At 37.0% G+C, this 23,263-nt stretch overlaps 1 protein-coding gene across 14 annotated transcripts in view; it reads right to left on the bottom strand.

Annotated features, from left to right (window-relative positions):
- LOC104585998 (chromatin modification-related protein EAF1 B-like) overlaps positions 1-22,936 on the bottom strand; it is a 35,477-nt gene extending 12,541 nt beyond the window's left edge. For 2 of the 14 annotated variants that reach the window (XM_088896854.1, XM_088896859.1), the window contains exons 1-13: positions 22,724-22,936; positions 12,900-12,968; positions 12,020-12,234; positions 11,844-11,898; positions 11,644-11,741; positions 9,993-11,553; positions 9,794-9,913; positions 9,273-9,551; positions 6,398-6,589; positions 6,153-6,233; positions 5,198-5,258; positions 4,532-5,115; positions 4,398-4,451 (exon numbers count right to left, since the gene is read on the bottom strand). In XM_088896854.1, the coding sequence (XP_088752980.1) occupies positions 4,398-4,451; positions 4,532-5,115; positions 5,198-5,258; positions 6,153-6,233; positions 6,398-6,589; positions 9,273-9,551; positions 9,794-9,913; positions 9,993-11,553; positions 11,644-11,741; positions 11,844-11,898; positions 12,020-12,162 (3,228 nt within the window). In that variant the 5' untranslated portion in view covers positions 12,163-12,234; positions 12,900-12,968; positions 22,724-22,936. Of the gene's footprint in view, positions 1-4,397; positions 4,452-4,531; positions 5,116-5,197; positions 5,259-6,152; positions 6,234-6,397; positions 6,593-9,272; positions 9,552-9,793; positions 9,914-9,992; positions 11,554-11,643; positions 11,742-11,843; positions 11,899-12,019; positions 12,235-12,783; positions 12,969-13,054; positions 13,305-21,616; positions 21,902-22,723 lie in introns of those variants that run through there. The other 12 variants (XM_010243072.3, XM_019200618.2, XM_010243073.3 and 9 more) reach the window with 10 other exon arrangements.
- Positions 22,937-23,263: the final 327 nt, after the last annotated feature.

The raw sequence follows: 23,263 nt of genomic DNA, 5'->3' as shown, positions 1-23,263 counted from the left end.
TCTTCTCACCGACTCTATTGTCTTCTGCAATAATTGAATCCTTTCTATCTCTTTCAACCACCTTCATCTAGGCCCCACCCCCTTTTCCATTTCTCGAGTTCTGCCAGCCACCTCCATCATTAAAGCCCCTCGAAACCCCCTCAATTTTTCTTAAAATACCAAAACTGCCCGTCATCTACCTCTGTCCTTCCTAAAATACCAAACCAATTATTGATGTACCAACTACTGGAGCTTGCCCACTTTCCCAACCCCAATAACACCACAGAGGAAATAAAAGTCAAGGAAGAGAACAATAAAATAGGATCATGTTCAATGAAGAATGTGGAAATGTATCTGGCAAAGCCAATTGAGATTAGCTTGGTCATTTCAAAGGGAAGAATGTTTAAGCTGGATAACAATTAGGCATGCATGGGAGATGGAGAACATAAAGCAGGTCACTAGATGGAGAAAAAAAAAAAAAAAAGAAAAAGAACTTAAGCTGAAAAAGATAGGAAGACCAAATCTGAAAACCAAAGAAGATAGGAGGGCAATGGTTATACTGGACATGGAGGTATTAAACTGATTCAAAGGTTTTGTGGACACTTTAATCTTTTCAGTGAAGCAAGGATGGAGGAACGGGCTGGTCAGAAACAGAAAGAGATTCTTAGTAGAGAACAGAAGAAACAATCATAGCTGGTTTTACCTTAACAGAATTCTTTGCCAGGGGAAGAAACAAATGATTTGCTTATCACTTACCAGAAGGCAGAGGAAAACAGGGATGGTTTATGTTGGCTGCGGCATTAGCAGAGCTTGTTTTAAAGTATGGGGAGCATTTGAAAACTGAAAATACCATTAATTTGGGAGAAGAGGAACAGTTAGGCACCAGAGAGGAGAGGTTAGATACTAAACAAGAACAAATAGCAATAATTGCAATACAAGAAGAAAATTGATACCATTTCTGCAATTTTTCCAAAAGTAATGTGGGAGAGATTGGGACAAGAGAATGACAGCAAAAAATAAAGTTGAGGATTGGAGAGAAATTCTGGAAGCAGTCATGGAGAAATTTGAAAGGAGATGTTTCTATTTCTGTTTGATAAACAGAAAGCAATCCTAGATTTAGGGGAGATTCAAACAGAAGACTTTCCCATAAGGTAGCCATGTCATTAAGCTTCTTGGTCTGCCATTCAACCGCTGGCAGTGGCAGGAGCATATTTTCCACAAGATTGCAGTAGACCAGTAGTATGCAGTGGTGTGAGGTGCACTGTCTGCAAGACCTGCAAGCAGATGGAGATTTTCGCCAATGATTGCCGGAGAACAATCTGGTTGGCATCAGAGGCTGAAGCAACACTCCAGTTCCCCAGAATGAAGGTAGAAGACGATGCTGAAGTGGACAGCTGGCTGCCATGTGGAAGAAGCTGATCACCCAAAGGGTCAAAAAGATGTCAAGTTTTGGAAACTGAAAAGTTGAAACTATTTAGGAACGGATTTCTTTCCTTTGTGGGTTAAATTTTTGAAATTTTTTGAATTTAATCCAACAGGCCAAAAGGCTTCTAATAGGTGGTGTGAAAAGGAATCTGACCCTTTAAAGCCAGACTCTAGGAAGGATAGTGTTCGTCTGGTTCAAGGAGTCTCTTCCCCCTTTTATCCCCTGCTCTGGCACTTCTTTTGCTTTTGTCACCCCTAATCTTTACAAACCCTCCTATTAGCATTGCAAATCCAGCTACAGAAAATGACTAAAGTACATTAGAAAAGGAAGGAGGTGGAGGAATGACATTGGAGAAGGAGATTATGGACCTGGTCCTAGGAAATTTAGCAATTATAGTTGCATTGGAGGAGCAGAATGAGAAAAGTGTGGAGGTACAGAAGCTCAATTCAGAATCGATAGAAAGAAAAGGGGAAGTTGGTTCAGATCAAGAAAAAGAGGGAGGAAACAATGATCCATCAAAAAAGAAAGAGAAGGAACCAAAGAGTTCTAGAAGAGTGCCCAATCACCCACTAAACTGAAAGTCTATCTTAGGAAGGATGTAGGAGGAGATAGATAAGTGAAGTGGAAAAATTAGCGTATTGAGTGTCTTATGACAAGGATGGAAACCAGAAGAGTGATTGTCTATTACATGTCGGTTTTTAGGATGCCCCAAGTTGTGATAAGGAGAGTTGAGAAAATCATGAGGGACTTTCTGTGGGAGCCTGGGAAAAGGAAAAAACGATCATTTGGTTAGGTGGGAAAAGGTTAGGTAGTTGAAAGGTGAAGGGGGATTTGGAATTGGAAATGTAATGTTGAAGAATGTGGCTTTGTTGAGTAAATCGCTTTGGAGGTTCCCAAAAGAAAATGAGAAATTGTGGACTAGAGTTATATCAAGTATCCATGAGCTATCAAGCAATGGTTGGGATGCGGGCTGCTTGCATAGAGCTACGTTGACTGCTCCATGGAAGGCCATCCATGACATTCTTCCTTTGTTTCTTCCCCACATAAGCTATGATTTGGCTTTAGGTCAAAAAATTAGATTTTGTGAGGACACTTGCTTCGGGGATGCCCCCCCCCCTCCCCCCCCCCCCTTTCTGAGGTTTTCCCTTCCCTCTTTGCTCTTTCTAGTCTCAAGGTAAAACCTATTAATGATTCTATCAGTTCTTCCTCTTCACAGTTAAACTTGAGTTGGAATCTGGGTCTTAGTAGAAATCTGAGAGAATCTGAAATTTCTAGTGTCTCTGCTCTGGTTAATTTGCTGAATTCAGTGGTCTTGGGGGATAGTGGTTCAGACTCTAGAGTTTGGGTACTCAATCAGTCAAGGTCTTTTTCTTGCAAATTCTTTTTGAATTCTCTTGTTGCCACCTCCTTCTCTCCCTGTCAAGGAGTTTTGGTTTCATTCCACCCCTCCTAAAGCCAATGCTTTCTGTTGGGAAGTGCTCCATGGCTCCATTAATACCTGTGATTTGCATCAAAGAAAAAGACCAACTTGGTGCTTGTCTCCAAACTGGTGCTCCTTATGTAAGTTGCACGGTGAGACTGTCTTTCATCTTTTAATCTCCTGTCCTTTTGCTAACTATATCTGGGAGTGGTTCTTCAGATCATGGGGAACAATTGCAATCACTGCATCTAGAAGATCTATTGTAAATGAAATCTGGTCCCCTCCAGATGCTGGGTAGAAGAAACTAAATTTTGATAGCAGCTGTTTGGGAAATCCTGGCCCATTGGGTATTGGTGGGGTAATAAGGGAAAAGAGTGGAAATATGTTAGCTATGTTCTAAGGTCCAATTCAGCATGGTGATGTGGTGAGATCAGAATTGATGACAGCAATGTATGGTGTTGAAAAAGCTAAATAATTGGGGATTCACAGGCTGATTATCGAAGGGGACTCAAAAATTGTTGTAAACTGGCTTAAGAAGGGGGGAGGAGTAAAATGGAAGAGAAGGAATGAGCTCAGGCGCTTCAAGCAAATTTCTAAAGACATGTTGATTCAAATAAGATGAATTAGGAGATAAGCTAACAGCAATAGCTGATGGTCTAGCTAAGCAAGGAGTTCAAAGACAATCTATGTTTTGGGTTTGTGTTGTAGTTAGTGGGATTTCCTTTGAGCTATGTTTGGAGCTGTGTTGTAATTAGTGGGATTTTCTTTTGGGCCCTTTTTTCTGCCCACAACTTCTTGTATATCAGTATATGTTTTTTTTTATTTAATGAAATCATTTATGTGTTGCTGATTAAAAAAAAGAACCAGATGAGTGAGCAAAAGAGAGATGATAAGTAATGAAGATTCTTTGATGGACTGTAAGGGAACTAGGGAGTGCAAAAATGAGGAGAAATATTAGGATTGTATTGAGAAAGGAGAGACTGGATGTTGTAATGCTACAAGAAATAAAGCTTTCAGAACAGGACAGAAGATAGATAAGGAGTATCTGTAGTAGAGGGTTGTGCTAGTCTTTTGCCCCTTCTTGGAGTGCATCTTGTGGAATACTTACGATTTGGAAGAATGAGTTGGAGCTCAGGCAGAATTGATAGGACAATTTTCGAACTCAATAAAAGATTAAAAAAAAAGTGAGTGATCGAGGGGATGGGTCTTAAAGAATGTGTATGGCCCTAATTCATATGGAGATGGGGAACTTTTTCGGGAAGACCTAGCTAAAGTGAGGGGTTTGTAGAAGGGACCAGTTAGACTGTATGATAAAACAAATATGTCATATATCACTACTAGGATTCTTTGGTGCCTTAATTGTGGTTCTCACTTTAAAACACCATGCACACACTAGAACTTTTATATTTCATGTCCTACATTGCTATTGTCAAGGAATTAGATTGCCCAGAAAATTAAATATGTCACATATCAAGTAACGTTTTCGTTATTTATCTCCCTTTTCAAATTTGATGATCAATAGTGGTATGTAACAAGCAACTTATATTACATAACAGAAATATAAAAGTTTACCTGCTCATTTTGAACAATGGAGTCCAACTGCCACCTCTGTTCATAAGCAGCACCCTGAAAAGTGCAAATATTTAAAAATAGGACGATCTAGCTGGTAAGAATACAAAATATAAAGACAATGGAAATATCCATACTTTTCCAGGCATAACAAAGCTCCCAGTGTCAGTAGAATTCAATGAACTCTTATATAACAGATGCTTGGTCTTCTTCTTCTTTTTTGGTTTTGATATTTCTGTACAATCATACGACAATGGCTTTCCAAAATCTCCAGTGGACTCAACCTCTGAAGTTTTCCTGAATTGGGATCCACCATGCAGAGTGCTCTGGTCATCCTGAAAAGAACTAGTATCACCACTTGAAACATCCGTTTTATTGGCAGCCTGTGCACTCCCAGTAGCTCCACCACCAAAAGGACATACAACCCGCTGTCTTGAAGCAGTACGCATACGTTTTATGGGAATTGAGCCAACATTTAAGCTATTGGTTGGTCTTTTCCCTGTTAGCAAGGATGACTGAGTAGCTGGTTTGTTTTCCATGCATTGCCCATAAGACAAATCAGCTCCCAAATCATAGGATCTTGCACTATATGATTTCTGCAAGCTTTTGTGTCTCTTTTGGGCAAACTTTGATGACTTGCTACCTTCAAAAGCACAAGGCAAGTAATATGCACCTGTCTCTCCTTCATCCTCTTCATATGCATTATCTCGAGATCCAAACTCTGAATCAAAACAAAGCTTGTCAAGAGAGTAAAATCAAGCAAGAAACATGCACAAAACAGACCACAGTGCACCCAACGATACCTGATACACCATCATCTGTAGGTGCCTCAATTTCCTCTTGTTGCGCCCCACTACCAGTTTTCTGAAAAGCAAACCATATTAAACATTAGTTAGGGAAACATTGAGAAGAATAAATGCAAGAAAAAAATCAGGATGACCAGGATAATCAATAATAACTTTAATGCCCAATAGCTGCAAATGTTCAACCCAAAGTATGTATGCAAAAATCAATAAATTTAATGCCCAATAACAGAGTCAGTTCCACTCATAACTCATCATAAATGTTTTATTGTTTGTCTTTTCTTTTATTATCTTTTTCTTTATTTGGGGTGTGAGGAGAATTGTGTTAGACATAACTTCTGCAATCAATATGAATTTCACTCATCAGAAATGTTTTGTTAATTGTTGGTGTGTTTTTTGTTGGCAATTTTTAGAATTTTATTCATCTGTCAAAAAAAAGAATGATTTACAAATTAAATGTGTACCTAGAGCCCCTTAAATTCGGGCCAGCCCCACTACCTAACCAATTATATGTTCCTTTATTTACATATTTAGAAACAGCTACTGAAAGACAAATAGAACCAAAAAAAATCAGTTTCTCTGCACTCCTTGTCAACTCAATGCATCAGTCAAGGTTTGCTGATATCTGCACCCAGATATATGCCACACTTACATGCCTAGCCAAATGCTTCATCTCTTATTATGAATCTGTAATGCCATGTGCCTGAGCTATTACTTTGAAACCAGTTTACTATCATTCCGAGATTGTCTTCCACCTCAATATTCCTTTTTTTTTTTTGAGAAAAGGAGTGCTCTGTGCATGTGAACTTTCCTCTTTTTTCAGCTTCCATAGCCAATATTTTTTTTGTGATAAACAATATGAGTGTGATGAAAGGGTGGAGAAAAAATATGTAGAAAAATGTTACTTTTCCAATAAATAAAAATTATTACGTAGAGAATATTCTAGCAAGCATACCTCATATTCAGCCCAGTAAGATTCTACAGATTTTCTATAGTTCTCCATTGCACCAGGGGGAACTGTATAGAAAAGGCTTTCCTACAAAGAGAAAAGCTCAATTTATAATGGTCCGCATGAAGCCACCATAAAATAACAGACAGGCAGAAGCAAGAAAATGCAGAACACAAGCACACAAAGAATCCAACAGCAATCACTACAGGCTTCAATGCATGATAAAAAATTATTAAAAACTTGACCCATACTTCTGAAAATTGATCTTCCCATGACATTTCCTGAATACCCAAATCAGATATCCTGTCAGGAGTCGCTGGTGCTTCAGCTTGGAACTGATGATTGAGGGAGTCATTATATTTCAAAAATCTCACTGCATATCCCTGAACTGGAAGTTGGAGATCTTGTCCAGGATTTTTTTCTTCCAATTGTTTGTCAGTATCCTGCTAAAACCACCAACTATTAGTCTTAACTTGTTCAGATAAGATAAATGATTAGCCATTTCTAGAAGAGAATAAACAAAATCCACTGACACAAGAAAATAGGTGACAAAATGAGCATTTGTATCACAAGAAGATTTAATATATGTGCTCGAAGAGAATTTTATGGGCTATATGTAGATGTGGACAAACACAAAATTCTAGGGTGAATTTCCATTTTAAAATAGTTTACTGGGGCTAAATTGTGAAGTCAGCAGCTGGACGATGCTTATGTATCTTGGCCTACAGGGCAAGTTGGTGCTTATACCATAAAAAATTAACAAATATGAACACATGTTTCATAAATTATGTATATAGCCATCCAGAAACCTTATTTATTGCATCTTCATGACAAATTATTAAACCATAAATTAAATCAGTAAAAGGATGAGTTACACCTGTTTTTCATAACAAAACGCAAACCTTTTTAAATCAATAAATATTCCTATCAACATGATTTATGCAAACACGTCAGTATAAGAATAGAGCACAGTTAACCATATTCTCACATTGAGAAGTTTATATCCACACCACATGTTTAGTTTTCTAAAAAAATGGTTTAGTTGGTTGCCTAGGTGAGAGGTCTCCCTTATCACTTGAATGGTCACTCGGTTGATGCCTAGGCAACACTTTAGCTCATTGCAATGGATATAATGTGCTTGAAGGAAGGATTTTGTCAAGCAGAGGTAATTGTGCTTGAAGGAAGGATTTTGTCAAACAGACCTAATTGAAGCAATTTCATCTAGGGTGATTCATTGGGTAACGATATGAAAATATTTGAAGGTCTATCACCTACGGATCTGTTAGGAAGTGGAGGGAAGAGGCTGATTCTGCTCCATTGAAAATTGTTCTTAGACCTTCTTGGACCCCTCAACGCTTTAGCTCATTGCAATGGATATAATGTGCTTGAAGGAAGGATTTTGTTAATTGAAGTAATTTCATCTAGGGTGATTCATTGGGTAACGATATGAAAATATTTGAAGGTCTATCACCTGCGGATCTGTTAGGAAGTGGAGGGAAGAGGCTGATTCTGCTCCATTGAAAATTGTTCTTAGACCTTCTTGGACCCCTCAACGCTTTAGCTCAACAAAATCCTTCCTTCAAGCACATTATATCCATTGCAATGAATTTTGACGGTAGAAGAGAGGGTAATCCAGGACCTTAAGGTATTGGAAGTATTTTCAAAGATGAGGATGGTCTCATTAGGGCTCATTTCTCAGGCTCGTTGAGAACTGAAATCTATGCTGTAATGGAAGGAATTCCGAAGGCCAAGGAATTAAATATTTCCAAGCTAATAATTGAAGGGGACTCAAAGCTCGTTATTGGATGGCTTCAAAAGGAGGAGACAGGCTTCTGGGACTACATAAATGGATAAAGGAAATTCAGGTTCCTAACTCAAGAAATGGAAATTCAGTTACACTGGACTAAGAGAGATGCTAATTGTTTGGCTGATGTTTTGGCCAAGCAAGGGGTGGGCAGAAACAATTTGTTCTGGGCTATATTGTAATTTTCGTTTCCACCTTTGTCGGGGGGGGGGAGCCAAGAAAGTTTATCTCCCCTCCTCTCTTTGCAATTTCTTGATTTTTATTTAATGAATCTCATTCAGTTATTGATCAAAAAAAATGAAACATAAACCATACAGTACCAATTGATTGAAAAAAAAGGGCAGAAATTACCAAGTCGACTTTTTTTTATCAATAAGAGGAACACTTCATTAATATAAGAGGTTAAAATACAAAGGAGGGGAGATATACTATCTTAACTCCCCAAGGGAGCAGAAAAAATTCAAAAAAAAAGCGAAAACAGTTACAAATGAGCCCAGAACATAGAACCCCTATGACCAAGTTGATTTTCAAGGATGCTCATTTACCAAATCCTGAATGAAGGCTGTGGAGACATAGTCAAAAGTCAAAAGTCAATTAAAATAAAAGGTAATTGCTTAAAGAGGACTGACGTTAGTTGGCTCCAAATATTCAAGTAAGATTCAGGTTCTAGCTTTCTTCTAGTCAAATGAAGTTCCTAAAGTTCCCTAGCCTCACCATTTGACAAAGCTTCAGGACCATAGAGATACAGTTCAACCGAATTTTAGAAATCACAAATAATGGTAATGTCTTCTAAACTCACTCTTATAAGTGCCAATTTGGTTACTATGATCAGTTACCATGGATCAATAATTTTGATTTAGTCTTAAAGATGCCTAAGGATTTCACAGTATGTGTGCATGTGTGTATGGATATATTTCACATATCATTTAGAGGGAAAAGAACATGCAAACAAATAAATAATTCTGTTATATAACAGTTATAAAGTAATTTTGTTTTAATTACTAATTAGTTTTAAATCACTTCAAACATATAGTTCTGGAGACTATGAAGATCAAGCCAGAAATACAAGTCAGACCAGGTAAATAAAATATTGATCAGTGTAGTTATAAATGTCTTTTTGACAGTTTGATCATAGTGTAATTATACAAGTGAATAAATTCCAAACTAAATTTAGACCTAAAATTGTAAATGACATCCAAAGAAGGAAAGCATCAACAATTAATTATATTGCATATAACATTAAATGTAAATTATGAACAAGCAAAACCATAATAGGAATAGTGGCACTATTGGAAAAAGAACCAAAATAATCAAAGAATCACCATTTTATTGGGTTGTCCAGTTTTATTCATAACAGCTTCATCAGCATTAACCTCCTGTGAGCCAACCAAAACTTCTTTGCCTTCCTTAAGGCCAACTTTTGAGTCTTCACCATTTAGTATCACCATAGCTGAATGCCAGAACTGCAAGATGGCTTTTGCCAAAATATTAGCTAGTTTTCTTTGCTTCTGACACAGAACTTTTTCGCCAAACCTCAGGCGACCACTAACAGCAACCCAATGGCCTATCTGAGCTGCTACCGTTGTCTTCCAAAGACGTTCCTATCGACAAGACCAATGAAAAAAGTACTTACAAAAAAAGACCAATGAAAAAGTAGCAAGCTTAAAACACACCTCCAAAAATGGATACCCTAGAAAACATAATAAGCTAATTAAAAATGTTCAAAAAAAAATGAATTAATAAAACATACTGTTAATTATAAAATCAAAACAAAAAAAAGCTCAGCTATCCTTAACAGAAAAAGGAAAAGAAATGAACACACAAACATGTACTCAAAACATACCTGCATGAAGTCATTTGCCAGCCATGCCATTTCCTCAAGGACAAAATCCCAGTGAGACTTTCTTCGGTTCTCCAAAGGGACATTACCAACAGAAAGCTCAGCAATCCTTTTGCGCTTAGCCTGTTTACAGGAATGTGTCAGACCTTCAAAAAGAAACATGTGTGCATATAAATCAGACACAAAAAGCCTTAGAGATAACCTCTATAGTACGGGCTTCTTCCAAAATAGAATCTTCATGAGCCTTGGTTGCTAGTTTTAAATGATTCCCTGTGAATGTTTGAAGCTCAGAAGCAGCTGAAGGGCCCCTTCCAGAAAAAGTAGCCTCAGGAGGCTCATAACTTGAGGAAGCTTTGGTGCTTGAAGGTCTACCCTGAGGGTATGAGCCTGTTTTCTTGGAATAGGAATTATCAATTGATAGATTCTTTTTATCTGTTTTCAAATGGTTTTGGTCATTGGGTTCCAAGCCCTCAACATTCGTAAGAAGTTTCTCATCATTTTTTTGGTTGATAAGTTTCTCCTCACTTTTTTGGCTGACAAGTTTCTCCTCGCTTTTTTGATTGGCAAGTTTCTCCTCATTCTCCAAAACAGATCTACAAATAGACATTTCCTCCTCAAGTTTTACTTGAGAACCATTGCTGCTTAAGTTTTTGTGAACACAATTAAGTTCATCATTGGAAACAGCAGAAGCATCAACTGCATTGGTTTCATTATTTTGTTTCACCAAATCAACATCCGCTATGCCAGGATACTGAGCCACTAATGTCTGCTCTTTAGAATTTCCATTAGAATTGACCTTTAAATTTAGGCTCTGGTCAGTAGTAGTATCCCCATTTAAGCTAGGGCTAATCTGAGAGCAAGAGGATTCTGAGTCTAGAGCCTTTGTACCCAAGGCTGCAGAACCATTTTGACCTTCATTTTGCATGTCTTTTCCATCCATATTTGGAACACTAAACCCATTAAGTTCACCAGTGCTAGTAAATTTCTCGGTCTTTCCTGCAGCTTCACTAGGTATACAATCAGGAGCAGCTGATGCACCATCTTTATCTCCAACCAAATCAGATGTCTTCAAAACCATGGTGTTAGGAACCTTCTCATTGTCAACTAGCAGGTTTTGATTATGCCTGCCATCCTGCAAGTCTTTCAAAGCTTTAACATCATGCCCACCATCAGCTAGACAAGTTTTAGTCGCAGTTTTATTAACCTTCACAGGATCCAATTCCATATCCAACTGATTATCAGAAGCAAGAGTCTTGAAAACCCCATTACCATTTGGATTTGTGGATTTTGAGTTACAAATGGATGATGCAGAGTTGTGGTCCTTTTGACTCTTTGTTTCACATATTGACACCTTTGCATCTCTTGAACCATGGCGAGAAGGTAAACTTGAAGACACATTACCATCACCACCTTGAACTAAATCTGTTGAGCAAGCTCGAGAAGCATCACGACTTGTTTTGGACCTGTTCCTTCGAGCATATGCCTGACTCTTCACCACAAAGCGTAATATCGAAGAGTCTTCAGATTCCTTTGCATTATGGTTCCCATCCAATTGAGAAGACTGTTCTGATGGAGCAACATTGTTCCTTCTGCTAGGATTTACAGAATTTCTCTCACTCTCAACTAAGTCATTTTCACCATCAAACAGCAAGAGATTATCGGCACTATTCTGCTCGCGACCTGATGGAGCCCCTGGCCTGCCACTACTTTCAACAGAATCTCCATGTGGTGAAGCAGCCAATGCAAAGCTACCTTTTGCTTCACTGTAAGACCATAGCAAGCTATTAGAATCAAGAAACTACCAGCACAACTAGTGATCCAACAACCTAATTAACACAAGACTAACAATTTACCTGGTCACAAACTGTTCTGCAAGTTGATCAGTAAAGGATGTTGACTGAACACTAAAAGAAGTTGCAGGTCCAAGCTTGAAATCCAATGGATTGCCCCCCTGCAAAAGAAGAAAGCTTTTAACAATATAAGTTGTGCAGATTTAGAACCAATTATGTATGTTTAAATTAGAAAAAGTAGCACAGACACCACACAGTTTTACCTTCTCAAGAAATTCTAGCTCTCTTCTTCGCTCCTCACGAACATCATACTCCTGTCTGTGATCCCCCCCCCCAAAAAAAAAGAAAATAAAAAAAGTAACAAATTGTAAACTTTTTTATCAAATGACCACTCAAACGATGAAGAAGGAAGAAAAAACACAAAGTAAATTAATGTTACCTTAGCTCCGCTTGAGCTTTTTCAATTGCTGCTTGGCGTGGAGAGGTTTTGTTATCAATACCAACTCCACCATCAATGACTCCTCCCATGGAGTCAACCTCTGCATTTACTAAGATAGCAGAACCCGGGCTATGTCCATGCATTCCTTTTATGCCTACCTTCAATCCCTATAGAACATCTTCCCAACCCATGGATTCAACAATTCCATTGAACCTCTAAATGCCAAGAGTAAAAAGAACAACAAAACAAAAATGAGGAAGCAGAATAAGACAAAATATGACCTCTAATGCAGAACAAACACTTTGACTCAATGTCTCAAGATCAGATGAAACCAATCACCCAAGTATTAATACAGGATCAATGAGTATAACAACGCATGAAAACAATGATAACAAGGGAACAAGGCGCCCACTACTACTACTACTACCATTACTTTTTCTTTTCTTCTTTTCCTATAACAAAAATAAGGGTTCATCTCCTATATTTTTTGAATTTTATTTTCCTTCTTTTTCTTCTCATGAATATGTTGATTTTATATACTTTAATATGAACTTTATACTTTTCTTATGAAAATTATGAATAATTATTAAGGAAATATGGTTATGGTACCTAGAGAACTACCCTAGGATCTATGTTTTCAACTAAAAAAATTCATCGCCTAGGCGACTAGGCAACAAGGCGCCCCCCTGTCGCCTAGCCTCGCCTTGGCGCCTTGAAAACTATGATATTTATATACACCACAAGAACAGAAACCTAAAACGCACCTAAAATAGATCATCATGAGCATGTCTTGAGATGAACCAATGTAAATTAAAGTATTAACAAGACCAGGCCTGGTAGAAATTTTTCATTGAGGAACCAATTCCTCCAAAGCACTCACAGTATACAAATATTCTCAAGCTCCATTCCTCTTACTGCAAGGTGATTATTGTCAAAATCATGGCTAGAACTGCAACCCACATAAAGAAAAAAACACCTTTTAGGAACAATTGGAAAAATTTTAAAAAAAAAAAGAAACCTTTGAGAGACGCATACCTTAACCAATAAAAAAAAGGATAAAACAGTCCACCTACTCCCCCCCTCCCATAAAATCTTAAACTTTCATGTTCCAAATTCGCTCAAGGTTTAAAATGTTGGTGTCCGTAGAAATGTCGGTCGTCCAAATATAAGAAATATGTTGACAATTTCTGTATTAACGAGTGCGGCTGCACCTTGCGCCTCATATTAGGATGCTTGTAACAGACTCTTTATTCTTTGTGTCTAATGAAATCTAATGAATTTTTATCTATCAAAAAAAAAATATTGTAGAAATTATAGACATGGTGGAAACATTTTCAAATATGCAAAATATATAATCATATTTTATGAAATGGTAAAAGAAGCACAGGCACACCATTTTAAATTATTATCTCATTACAAATCATTAAACATAGCTAAGAAACTAAGGTTATAGATAAAGGAATGCATTTTGAAGTTGCCTTGTAAAGGATGAGATTTAGAGCTTCATGATAGAATGAGTTAAAGAAAATTTTAAATTCAAAGAAAATGTAAATGGTTGTATTAGATCACTAAATAATCTATTACACAAACAAAAACTAATATTTAAATCCATGTTTGAAATGAATATTGAGCTAGCTCAAAGTGGTAATAATCAAGGTTCGAAGAAAATGTAAATGGTTGTATTAGATCACTAAATAATCTATTACACAAACAAAAACTAATATTTAAATCCATGTTTGAAATGAATATTGAGCTAGCTCAAAGTGGTAATAATCAAGGTTCGAAATTTCGACACACATCGGACCGTATCGGCGATACTTATTGCATCAGGAGCTTCCCGATACGCCTCTACAGGGGGTGTTTCAGGGTTTAACCTCAATCAGGGGGTAGAAGGGCCTTAGACCAACCCCTCTGAACCAGGTTCACAAAGAGAGAGAGAGAGAGAGAGAGTAGCGAGGGCTGATACACCCCTACCGGCGTATTGTTACTCCACACATCTACAATATTGTCACCAACTTATATTATAATACTATCTCTTATACTCCACATAGTGCTGGTAGTGTTCACAAGGAATATGCCTATTCCTGTAAAATTTCATGTCGCTACCCATAGAAGTGGAAATGGAAATATGTCATGGAAACTATCTCTTGTACTCCACAAAGTGCTGGTAGTATTCATTGGGGAATATGCCGATTCCAGTAAAATTCTATGTCGCTACCGATGGAAATGGAAATAATAAGGAATTTAGGGGCATTTTAAACCATGGTTTCGTTTTCAAAAGCAGTGATACTAAGTTATATAGTTACCAATAATGGAACTACTGATTCACCCATGGATGAGAGGATTTTGTTAATTCAATGCCTTGAGCCTTTTTCATACTTCTAGAGTGGAGACAATCAGTTAATGGCTTTTGGAGAAATTGGTCAGCAGTAGCGAGGTGTTCATCTCTAAAGGACAAATCAATTACAAGTTGGTCTCCTCCATCCGAAGGCTCACTAAAGTTGAACTTTGATGGAAGTAGCATGGGTAATCCAGGATTATCCGGAGTGGGGGTGCTCTGAGAAATGAGAAGGGAGAGATTAAGTTGCTCTACTCAGATCCCTTGGGAATTGGGGATTCCATCAGGGCAAAACTTTTAGCTGTTGTACAAAGGGTGCAATTTGCAAACCAGTTGGGGGTACAACACCTAACAATCGAGGGGGATTCCAAAGTGGTGGTGGGTTGGTTGAAAAATCCTGAAGAGGCTATGTGGCGTTACAAGAATGAAATGAAGAAATTTAGTTGGTTGACAAGGAATATGTTGGTCACTGTACAGTGGGTGGGGAGATCAGCAAATACTTTGTCAGATGTGTTAGCTAAGCAAGGGGTAAATAGGGAAGAATTGTTTTGGGCTCAGTTGTGATTCTTGCTTTTCTTTCCTACTTTACTTGTAAGATTCAAGGAGGGGTTGCAGCTCGCGCCTCTCCCTGGGATGTTGTATGAACTCACTCTAAATCTGCTTCTGAATTAATAAATTTAGTATCATTCATTAAAAAAAAAATAATGGTTAAAATTTTGTACCAAGGCAACCATCTAGAAATCAACCTTAAGAAACAAATTGATGGATAGGTAGTGCAAATATAATAACTACAGCTATTTATGTATGAACTACAATGTATTTTAATGCCAATATCCAAGTTTTTTTATAAATAAAGGAACATAGAAGTTCAACAACAACTATTAAAGAATCAAGATAGTAGCAATTCAACAAAGTATATTGCCAAACTACATATAAACAAAATAACAACAGAAACCATGACAATATCTTATCCTAGCTCATAAGAGTTACTTATGTGTAACATAGTGCGTGTATGCTTTTTTTTTTAGAAGGCGTAGTATTTCATTAATGTACAGAAGAGAATTTTTATCAAAACAAAAGAGGTATAAGGTATACAAGGTATCCCTTGGAAAGGTATGAGGATTCCAAGCCAAGAGCAAAGGGTACCCGTAAACCTAATCATTACTTCCTCTTCAGATTTGAATACGCCTTCAAAGATTTTGTTAATTCTTATAGAGTCCAGGAAAATAGCAGTTGGACACATTTACCATAATAATTTGCTCCTTTTACTTAACCCACCAAGGTACCAACTGCAGAATAGGGCCTGAACAGATTCTTGAAAGCATCCTACCACCCAAAAACACTTTAAGACCGCCTTCCAAAGAGAAACAGAAAATTTACAGTGCAAGAAGAGTCTGCTCCCTCTATCCCAGTGTTTTAAAAGTGCAAGGTGCAAGGGCCAATTTGCACCTGAGGCGCAAGGCAAGGCGTGCACCTTTTTGAAGCGAGGCGCAAAAATACAAAAAAATGCTAAAACTAAAAAAGTCGGAAATTTCAAAATAAAATGCCAAAAAATCAAAAAAAAAATAAACATAATTAATATTAATAAAACATATAAACGTAAATTTTAAAATAAATGTTTTAAAAAAACATATTATCTAAAATTAAAATACATAAACATAACATGTAAAGCATATTCAAATGAAAAATTAAAAATATAAGTCAAACATATAAAACATTTTCAAGCATGTAAAACCTAAAATCTATTTTTTTCCTCAATTGCATTATTTCAAGTAACTAATGTGATGTAAAACATATTACATTCCTGATTCTACAAGCCGCCTTTGTGCCACGCCCCTCAAGGCAAGCCCAACAAGTCCATGTTAGGGTCTTAAATTCTGGATTTTCACATCACTCAGCTCACTGTAGCACCGAGAACCCCCTATTTGCTAATGTTGTTCATTCACTCATCTTAATAAAATATCTTCTTAAAAGGCAATTAAAATTATAAATCATTATTTTTTGTGTGAAGATCAAGAATTTAAGACCCTAACATGGACTTGTTTGGGCTTGCCTTGGTTCAAAAATACAAAGGTGCAAGGCAAGGCGTGCACCTTTTTGAAGCGAGGCGCAAAAATACAAAAAAATGCTAAAACTAAAAAAGTCGGAAATTTCAAAATAAAATGCCAAAAAATCAAAAAAAAATAAACATAATTAATATTAATAAAACATATAAACATAAATTTTAAAATAAATGTTTTAAAAAAACATATTATCTAAAATTAAAATACATAAACATAACATGTAAAGCATATTCAAATGAAAAATTAAAAATATAAGTCAAACATATAAAACATTTTCAAGCATGTAAAACCTAAAATCTATTTTTTTCCTCAATTGCATTATTTCAAGTAACTAATGTGATGTAAAACATATTACATTCCTGATTCTACAAGCCGCCTTTGTGCCACGCCCCTCAAGGCAAGCCCAACAAGTCCATGTTAGGGTCTTAAATTCTGGATTTTCACATCACTCAGCTCACTGTAGCACCGAGAACCCCCTATTTGCTAATGTTGTTCATTCACTCATCTTAATAAAACATCTTCTTAAAAGGCAATTAAAATTATAAATCATTATTTTTTGTGTGAAGATCAAGAATTTAAGACCCTAACATGGACTTGTTTGGGCTTGCCTTGGTTCAAAAAGCAAAAAAAAATCAAAAGGTGCATGCCTAGGCTAAGGCACAAGGCACATCAGGTGCACACCTAGGCGCACCAGGCATGTGCCTTTTGAAAGTATTGTGCCTAGGACTTGGGCAAGGCGCCTACCCTAAAATGTGCCTCTCCTATGCACATAGGAGCACGTCTTTTAAATCACTGCTCTATCCCTTAAAACACTTTGGAACAGCCCTACTACACCAAAAATCAATCATCTTGCTTGGTGGCTGTTTTGAAGATTATCAATAATGGCATCACTCCAACACAAAAAAAAAACACTTGGCGCCTCTCTACTCCATTGTGCACATTCAGGATGGTGAGCATGTCAATCATTTATTATTCCTTTTCCATTCTTATTTCCTATACATCAGTTGTTTGTGTCCATTTTCCCCCTTCTTTTTGATGCTTTCTGCACTACCCCTTCCTTCAGAGGGCCATTGCTTGGTGCAATTTTAAAATCTTATCAACTGTTTTGAGTTTGACAGTGTCCAATTTAAGCAAGAAAATGCCAAAGGTGAAGTCCTACACAGTCCACCCCTCATGCAACACCAGATAGCTAGAACTAACATCAGGTAATGGCCCTCTTGATCTCCCCCTTTAATTTCTGAAGTTTTTTGCTCAAGCCTAATTTTATTCTTCTTTTTACTAAGAGAGAGAAGATTACTTGGAGTCACACTAGGGTGACTACTCTTTGCAGTGTTGGAATGAAACTAATTAAACAATTTTATAATAAATAACAAGAAGTAGCCATCATGATTGACCCCATTGCTATTGGAATAGCCAACTAGCTCTCCAGTTTTGAGATCACCTTGAAGGGCTAGAATTCTGCTGCTACACATGCTCCTCAAATTTAACTTCACAATTTACTCATTAGGTAACCTCAGTCTATTTGGAGGTGTACTCAGAAATCACAAAGGATCTATACCAATACATTCTCTAGAGCCATACAAGAAGGGATTTCTTTAAGAGTATATTCAAAGGTTAAAGTTCACTACCAGCTTAGCTAGGCAAGGGGTTCAAGGAAACAATTTGCACTGGGCACATTTGTAATTTTTTAGGGGGGCTAGTCCTGTTTCGGACTGTCCTTTCACAACACCTTGTTGTAATATGTTCCTTATTCTTCTATTATTAAAATTCTTCTTTGTGTTGCTGATCAAAAAAAGGTTAAATTTCACTTTCTCTTCAAGTCAGGATCTTTTGTAAACTCAATAAACCCAATCAGTCAACTACATCTATCCCAAATTCATATGAATAGCAAACTGCATATGTTTTATAACTCATTACTTCTAAAAGTTGAACTTGTTTTATTTCGATGCTCAACAAAACCCTAGCCTTTTCAATTCTTTCTCTCTTCTCTTGCACAAACACTGCCAACTGACCAATGCAAAGAGATCGCCTTTTCCGTAATGATATATGACAAGCTCTAGACACTAGAGGATGGGCCTGGCAGATAGTTGTCAAGGCAACCTCTAGGCAAATAGGTGGTTTTTGGGGTGACCTAATTGCATCGTCTAAATCTCCACCAAAAAAATGCATCGTCTAAAGTATTCTAGAGAAGGCACTTGCTTGGCCCACAATGCCCACTCCTAGGCATCTAAAGATGTTAAGCTTGCGCTTTAAAACATGTTTTTTTATAGGTGGCGCTTTAAAAAATTTCAACATATTTTAATTAGTTGACTCATCCTATTTTTTTGATAAGCATAGCTGACATATTCTAATAAAACAAACATGATAACTGAATGATTATTAACAACTTTGAGCTCTCATATTTTATGCATCCCTTCCTGCTTTTCACTTGAATGTTTTGTTTTCTCTTTAAGGGAATTGTTATACTCTAAAATTTTTCTCTTTTTTTTTGAGAAAGAATAAAGTATATTGTTGTACTCTAAAATCTAAATTAAGATCATGCAAACAGATTAGGTGAATGATTTAATTTGTGTGTGTCAAAACTTATCTTAGGGGCTGTTTAATAAAGGCTGATGAAATAGATGAACCAAATGGTTTATTGGCTTATGGCTATTGCTTTATCTTTTAGTTAATACTATGTGATATAAGCATTAGCAGAGCATTAGAAGATAATTTATGTGAAAACTCATCTTAGGGACTGTTTGGCATGCAAGTACTTTTTTATTTGGAATTGAAATACTGATGAAATTAATTAGTCTATTTTTATCAGTAAGGACAAAATTTATTAAACTTCAAAAAGAAGGAATTACAGCAAAGTGGAAAATTAATTAGTCTATTTTTAATGAAATTTCTTTATTGAATTACAATTGTTTTTTCGAAATCAATATATCAAATTATTATGTTTGAAATGTTGGAAGTGAAGCTCTTCACTTGGATTATGGCTTGGGAGAAATGCCTAACCAAGTTAATGCTATCAAGGAAGGGCGTAAATTTACCGGACTCCCTCTGCCTCTTGTGCATGGAGGAAGAGTCTTCCAATAACATTTTCTTCACTACAGAATTGCAGATTCACATACAAAGATATGGATGCACTTTTACAAGGCTATATCTTATCAGGGGTGTTTGCCATCCTCTGTTCGGGCTCTTTTACATGGATGGAAGGTTGCTGGAATGGACAGGTAAAAGAGATGCTTTAGGTCCACCATTCCCCTGGCAAGAAACTCAAGGCCTTATGAGCAGAAAAGTAATACTGTGGAGAGAGTGGTTAATGGCATAGTGCAATGTCTATCAACTATAGTTCATTTCAAGGAAAATGAATTTTCCACTTCTTTTTTATCTGTAATATATATACATATGCTGACATGGCATGATCTAACCCATTTGACCCGGACAATCAAACCGGTGATCTGCAACCCGAAGGCAAAAACGGTTCAGTGTCCGGATCAATTTTTAAAATATTGCATGTAAAAAGCATATCAAAAAAACAATTTGAGTTTATGCCAAGGAGATAAATCGTGGATGTTATCTTTCTATTTAAATAATTGATAGAAGCTTTAGAGAAAAGAGATCTTCATAGGTTTTTCACCGAGTCCCTAGAGAGGTAATATGGTGGGTTCTAGAAAAGAAAGCAGTTCCAAATAGGTATGTGAAGCTAATTAAGGATATGTATGAGAGTGCACAAACCAACATTAGAACAAATGTGACAGAGACATCAGATTTTGCAGTTACAATGGGTCTTCACCTAGGATCAACACTTGGTCCTTATTTATTTTCACTAGTCGTAGATGAATTTACTAAAGATATTGAAGAGGACGTCCTGTGGTGCTAGACGTTTGTTGATAACATCGTATCATTTGAAGAAACTAACGAAGGATTAAATGCAAAATTAGATTTATGGACAGGTATATTGGAAAGAAGATGCTTTAAAATAAGTAAGATTAAAATAGAATATATGCATTGTAAATTTAATAAGAATAATAAGAGTGCAAACCAGGATATACTTATAGAATTAAAGTAGGACGAGCAAAAGGGAGGGTACATCTGGAGACTTATGTGATAGGCAAGTAACACTTCATCCAAAAGGAAATTTCTAAAAACCTGTTGTAAAGCCAGCTATGTCATATGGAGCAGAGTGTTGGGCAGTTTACAAACAGCATGTCCAAAAAATGAGTGTAGTAAAAATATCTATGCTTGGATGATTGATCAAAAAAACGTGTATCCCCAGATGGATAACTAGTAACACTAGATAGGATATGGTTAGAAATAAGTCATATGAAGGAATAGGTGATAAAATGAGAGAAAATAGACTGAAGTGGTTTAGTCACAAGCATAGAAGACCATCTACAACACCCATAAGAAGAAGTGATCTTTTACAAGTTGAAGGGGCTAGAAGAGATATGGGCAAAACGAAAAGGACTTGGGTGGAAGTAGTAAGAAATCATTGTCCCCATAATTTGACTATGGATATGGCACTGAACAGAATAAAACGGCAAACAAAATGCATGTACCCAACCCCATATAGTTGGAACAGGGCTTAGATAATTATAATGATTCTTCTAAAAGATTTTTAAGATTCATGGAATTATTGATCAAAAAAAATCATGGAATGCCTAGAACTACTGTTTCATATAGAAATACCATGTTCACGAATCATTTTGAAATTTCCTGTAGAATTCTTTATGTTCAACTCTTCAATTCAACAATACATGTTATTCTTAGACAGATGGTTAAATTTGATGAATGTGTTAAGATGTTTGATGTCCCATGACGTTGGAGGAAATCATATCACAAGCAGAACCTTCCTAAAAAAATGGTTTCAACCATTCAATGGGAAAGTCTCCGTTCATGATTATTTGTGTGTAAACACCATGACAGACACTGTTGATTTAGCACTTTAAACAGCTGTTGGACCAAAAAAAGTTACTAAGAATGATCAGAAACCTATGTTGAAAGAATTCAAGAAACCCAATAGGAAGTCCAATGGAGAGTCGGATAAAGAATGCTTACTATAAGTTAGCAGATGATTCTAGAAGGCAACAGATTAAGTGATGGTTTTAAGGAAGGAAAGATTTCCCATGGAGACATGTCACAAATCACAACTCAAAAAAAAGTTCATTTAAGATATTAAAAAGGATAAGGGATACCGAAATTGCATACATGGTTCATTTGATCGATTTGCTACGACTCCAGCTTTCTCCAGTGTTTAATGTGGGCCATGTGGCTGACATTGATCTCTAAAAGTATCATGAAGATCCTATTGGAGAACATGAAGTCAAAACTTCTGAATGGGTGTATCAAATGTCAAAGTCCAAAAATCAAGATGAGGTTGAAGATGGGTTGGACGTATAGGAAATCATGATGAGGCATGGGACACGATATAGATTTTCTGTGAAGTGTGTTGATGCTCCACTTACTTACAGTTCTTGAATTGGTGACATTGAACTGTGGAATCATAACGATGAACTTTATCAACAGTATGTTCAAACAACTCACCAGGAATCTCATCCACTATATTACTAGCAGTACGTTGAAGAACTCTAATACTCTATCAACAAAGTTACGTAACTTATGTGAGCACTATGCCAAATTGTCAATGCTCAACTTGTCAACACACAAATTACAATTCCCAAGTCACATGAGCATCATTTCTCCAAGGTTTATGAAAAAAATACAAACATATTATAAGCTTATTGACTAACAGTAGATTATAAGTCATAATTCACATAAATTGTATGACACTGACATACAATACGAACGTTCAACACCATGCTTAATAAAATATAAAGCACTGAAAGCAATGGAAGCAATTATCAAATTCGTTTCGAAGCAATTAAAAGCAAACATTGTTTTCTTTGCACCTCAGATGAAGTACTAACTATAAATACTGATTTTAGCTGTTTACTACTTGCAGGTAAAGAAGCAGAAGACCCCATGTCTTCCCAAGGAAATAAATGAGACGAATATGAAGAGAAAGAATGGGCAGAGCCCCTATATTCTGAGACGAAACACGACGAAGAGAAGGAAGAGCAGAAATGGAGGAGCCCCCTGTTTTTTCAAAAGAAAAACCGAAGACCAAATGAAAGAGAAGGAGGGGCAGAACCCCGCCCCACTATTTTTCATAAGAGGCCGAGGAAACCCTAAGAAGAAAAATGAAGAAAAGGGGGGCATAGACCCTGTCTTCCCGAGAGAGAACAACCCACGAGAAAGAGGCCAAAACCGAAATACAGACCAATACGGAAACAATTAAATAAATAAATAACGTGCCTGTGAGAAGCAGACGGAGATCCACTCTCGGAAGCGTCGAATTGTTCTCTTCTGCACTCCTTCTTCTTCTTCTTCCCTCGCGGTGAAATTGCAAACCCTAGCCCCTCTTCGTTCTTTCGTTCGATGTTCTTTTGCGAATGACGGGCCGAGGGCTTCGTTTCACTCGACTTTGCCCTTTCCTTTACGATGATAGCATATAACGGGTAGCACCATAAAATGCTGCTCCACTCTCATTTATAGGGAAATTGCACTGATATAAATAGTTGGACAATTATGCCCTCCGTGAAAACACACAACCCCCCCTCCCCCCGCAGCAGCGACATTTGTCGGCTTTATATTCGTGTAAACCGTTGCCTTCTCTCTCTCTCTCTCCCGCTGTCTCTTGTTCTTGCATCACCAAGAAATGGGTCCCACCGTTCAGCCATTTCAGACATCGGACAGCTCTCTCTCTCTCTCATGTTCTTCCTAAGGGGTTTGATTTATCGATGCAGTGGAATCCAACAGACCCATTCCCCATATACAACGGAAACATACTTTTTC

Source organism: Nelumbo nucifera, chromosome 1, assembly GCF_055504915.1.
Source record: "Nelumbo nucifera cultivar China Antique chromosome 1, China Antique-T2T, whole genome shotgun sequence".
Lineage (NCBI taxonomy): Eukaryota > Viridiplantae > Streptophyta > Magnoliopsida > Proteales > Nelumbonaceae > Nelumbo > Nelumbo nucifera.
This window is presented reverse-complemented; position numbering and strand designations above follow the sequence as displayed.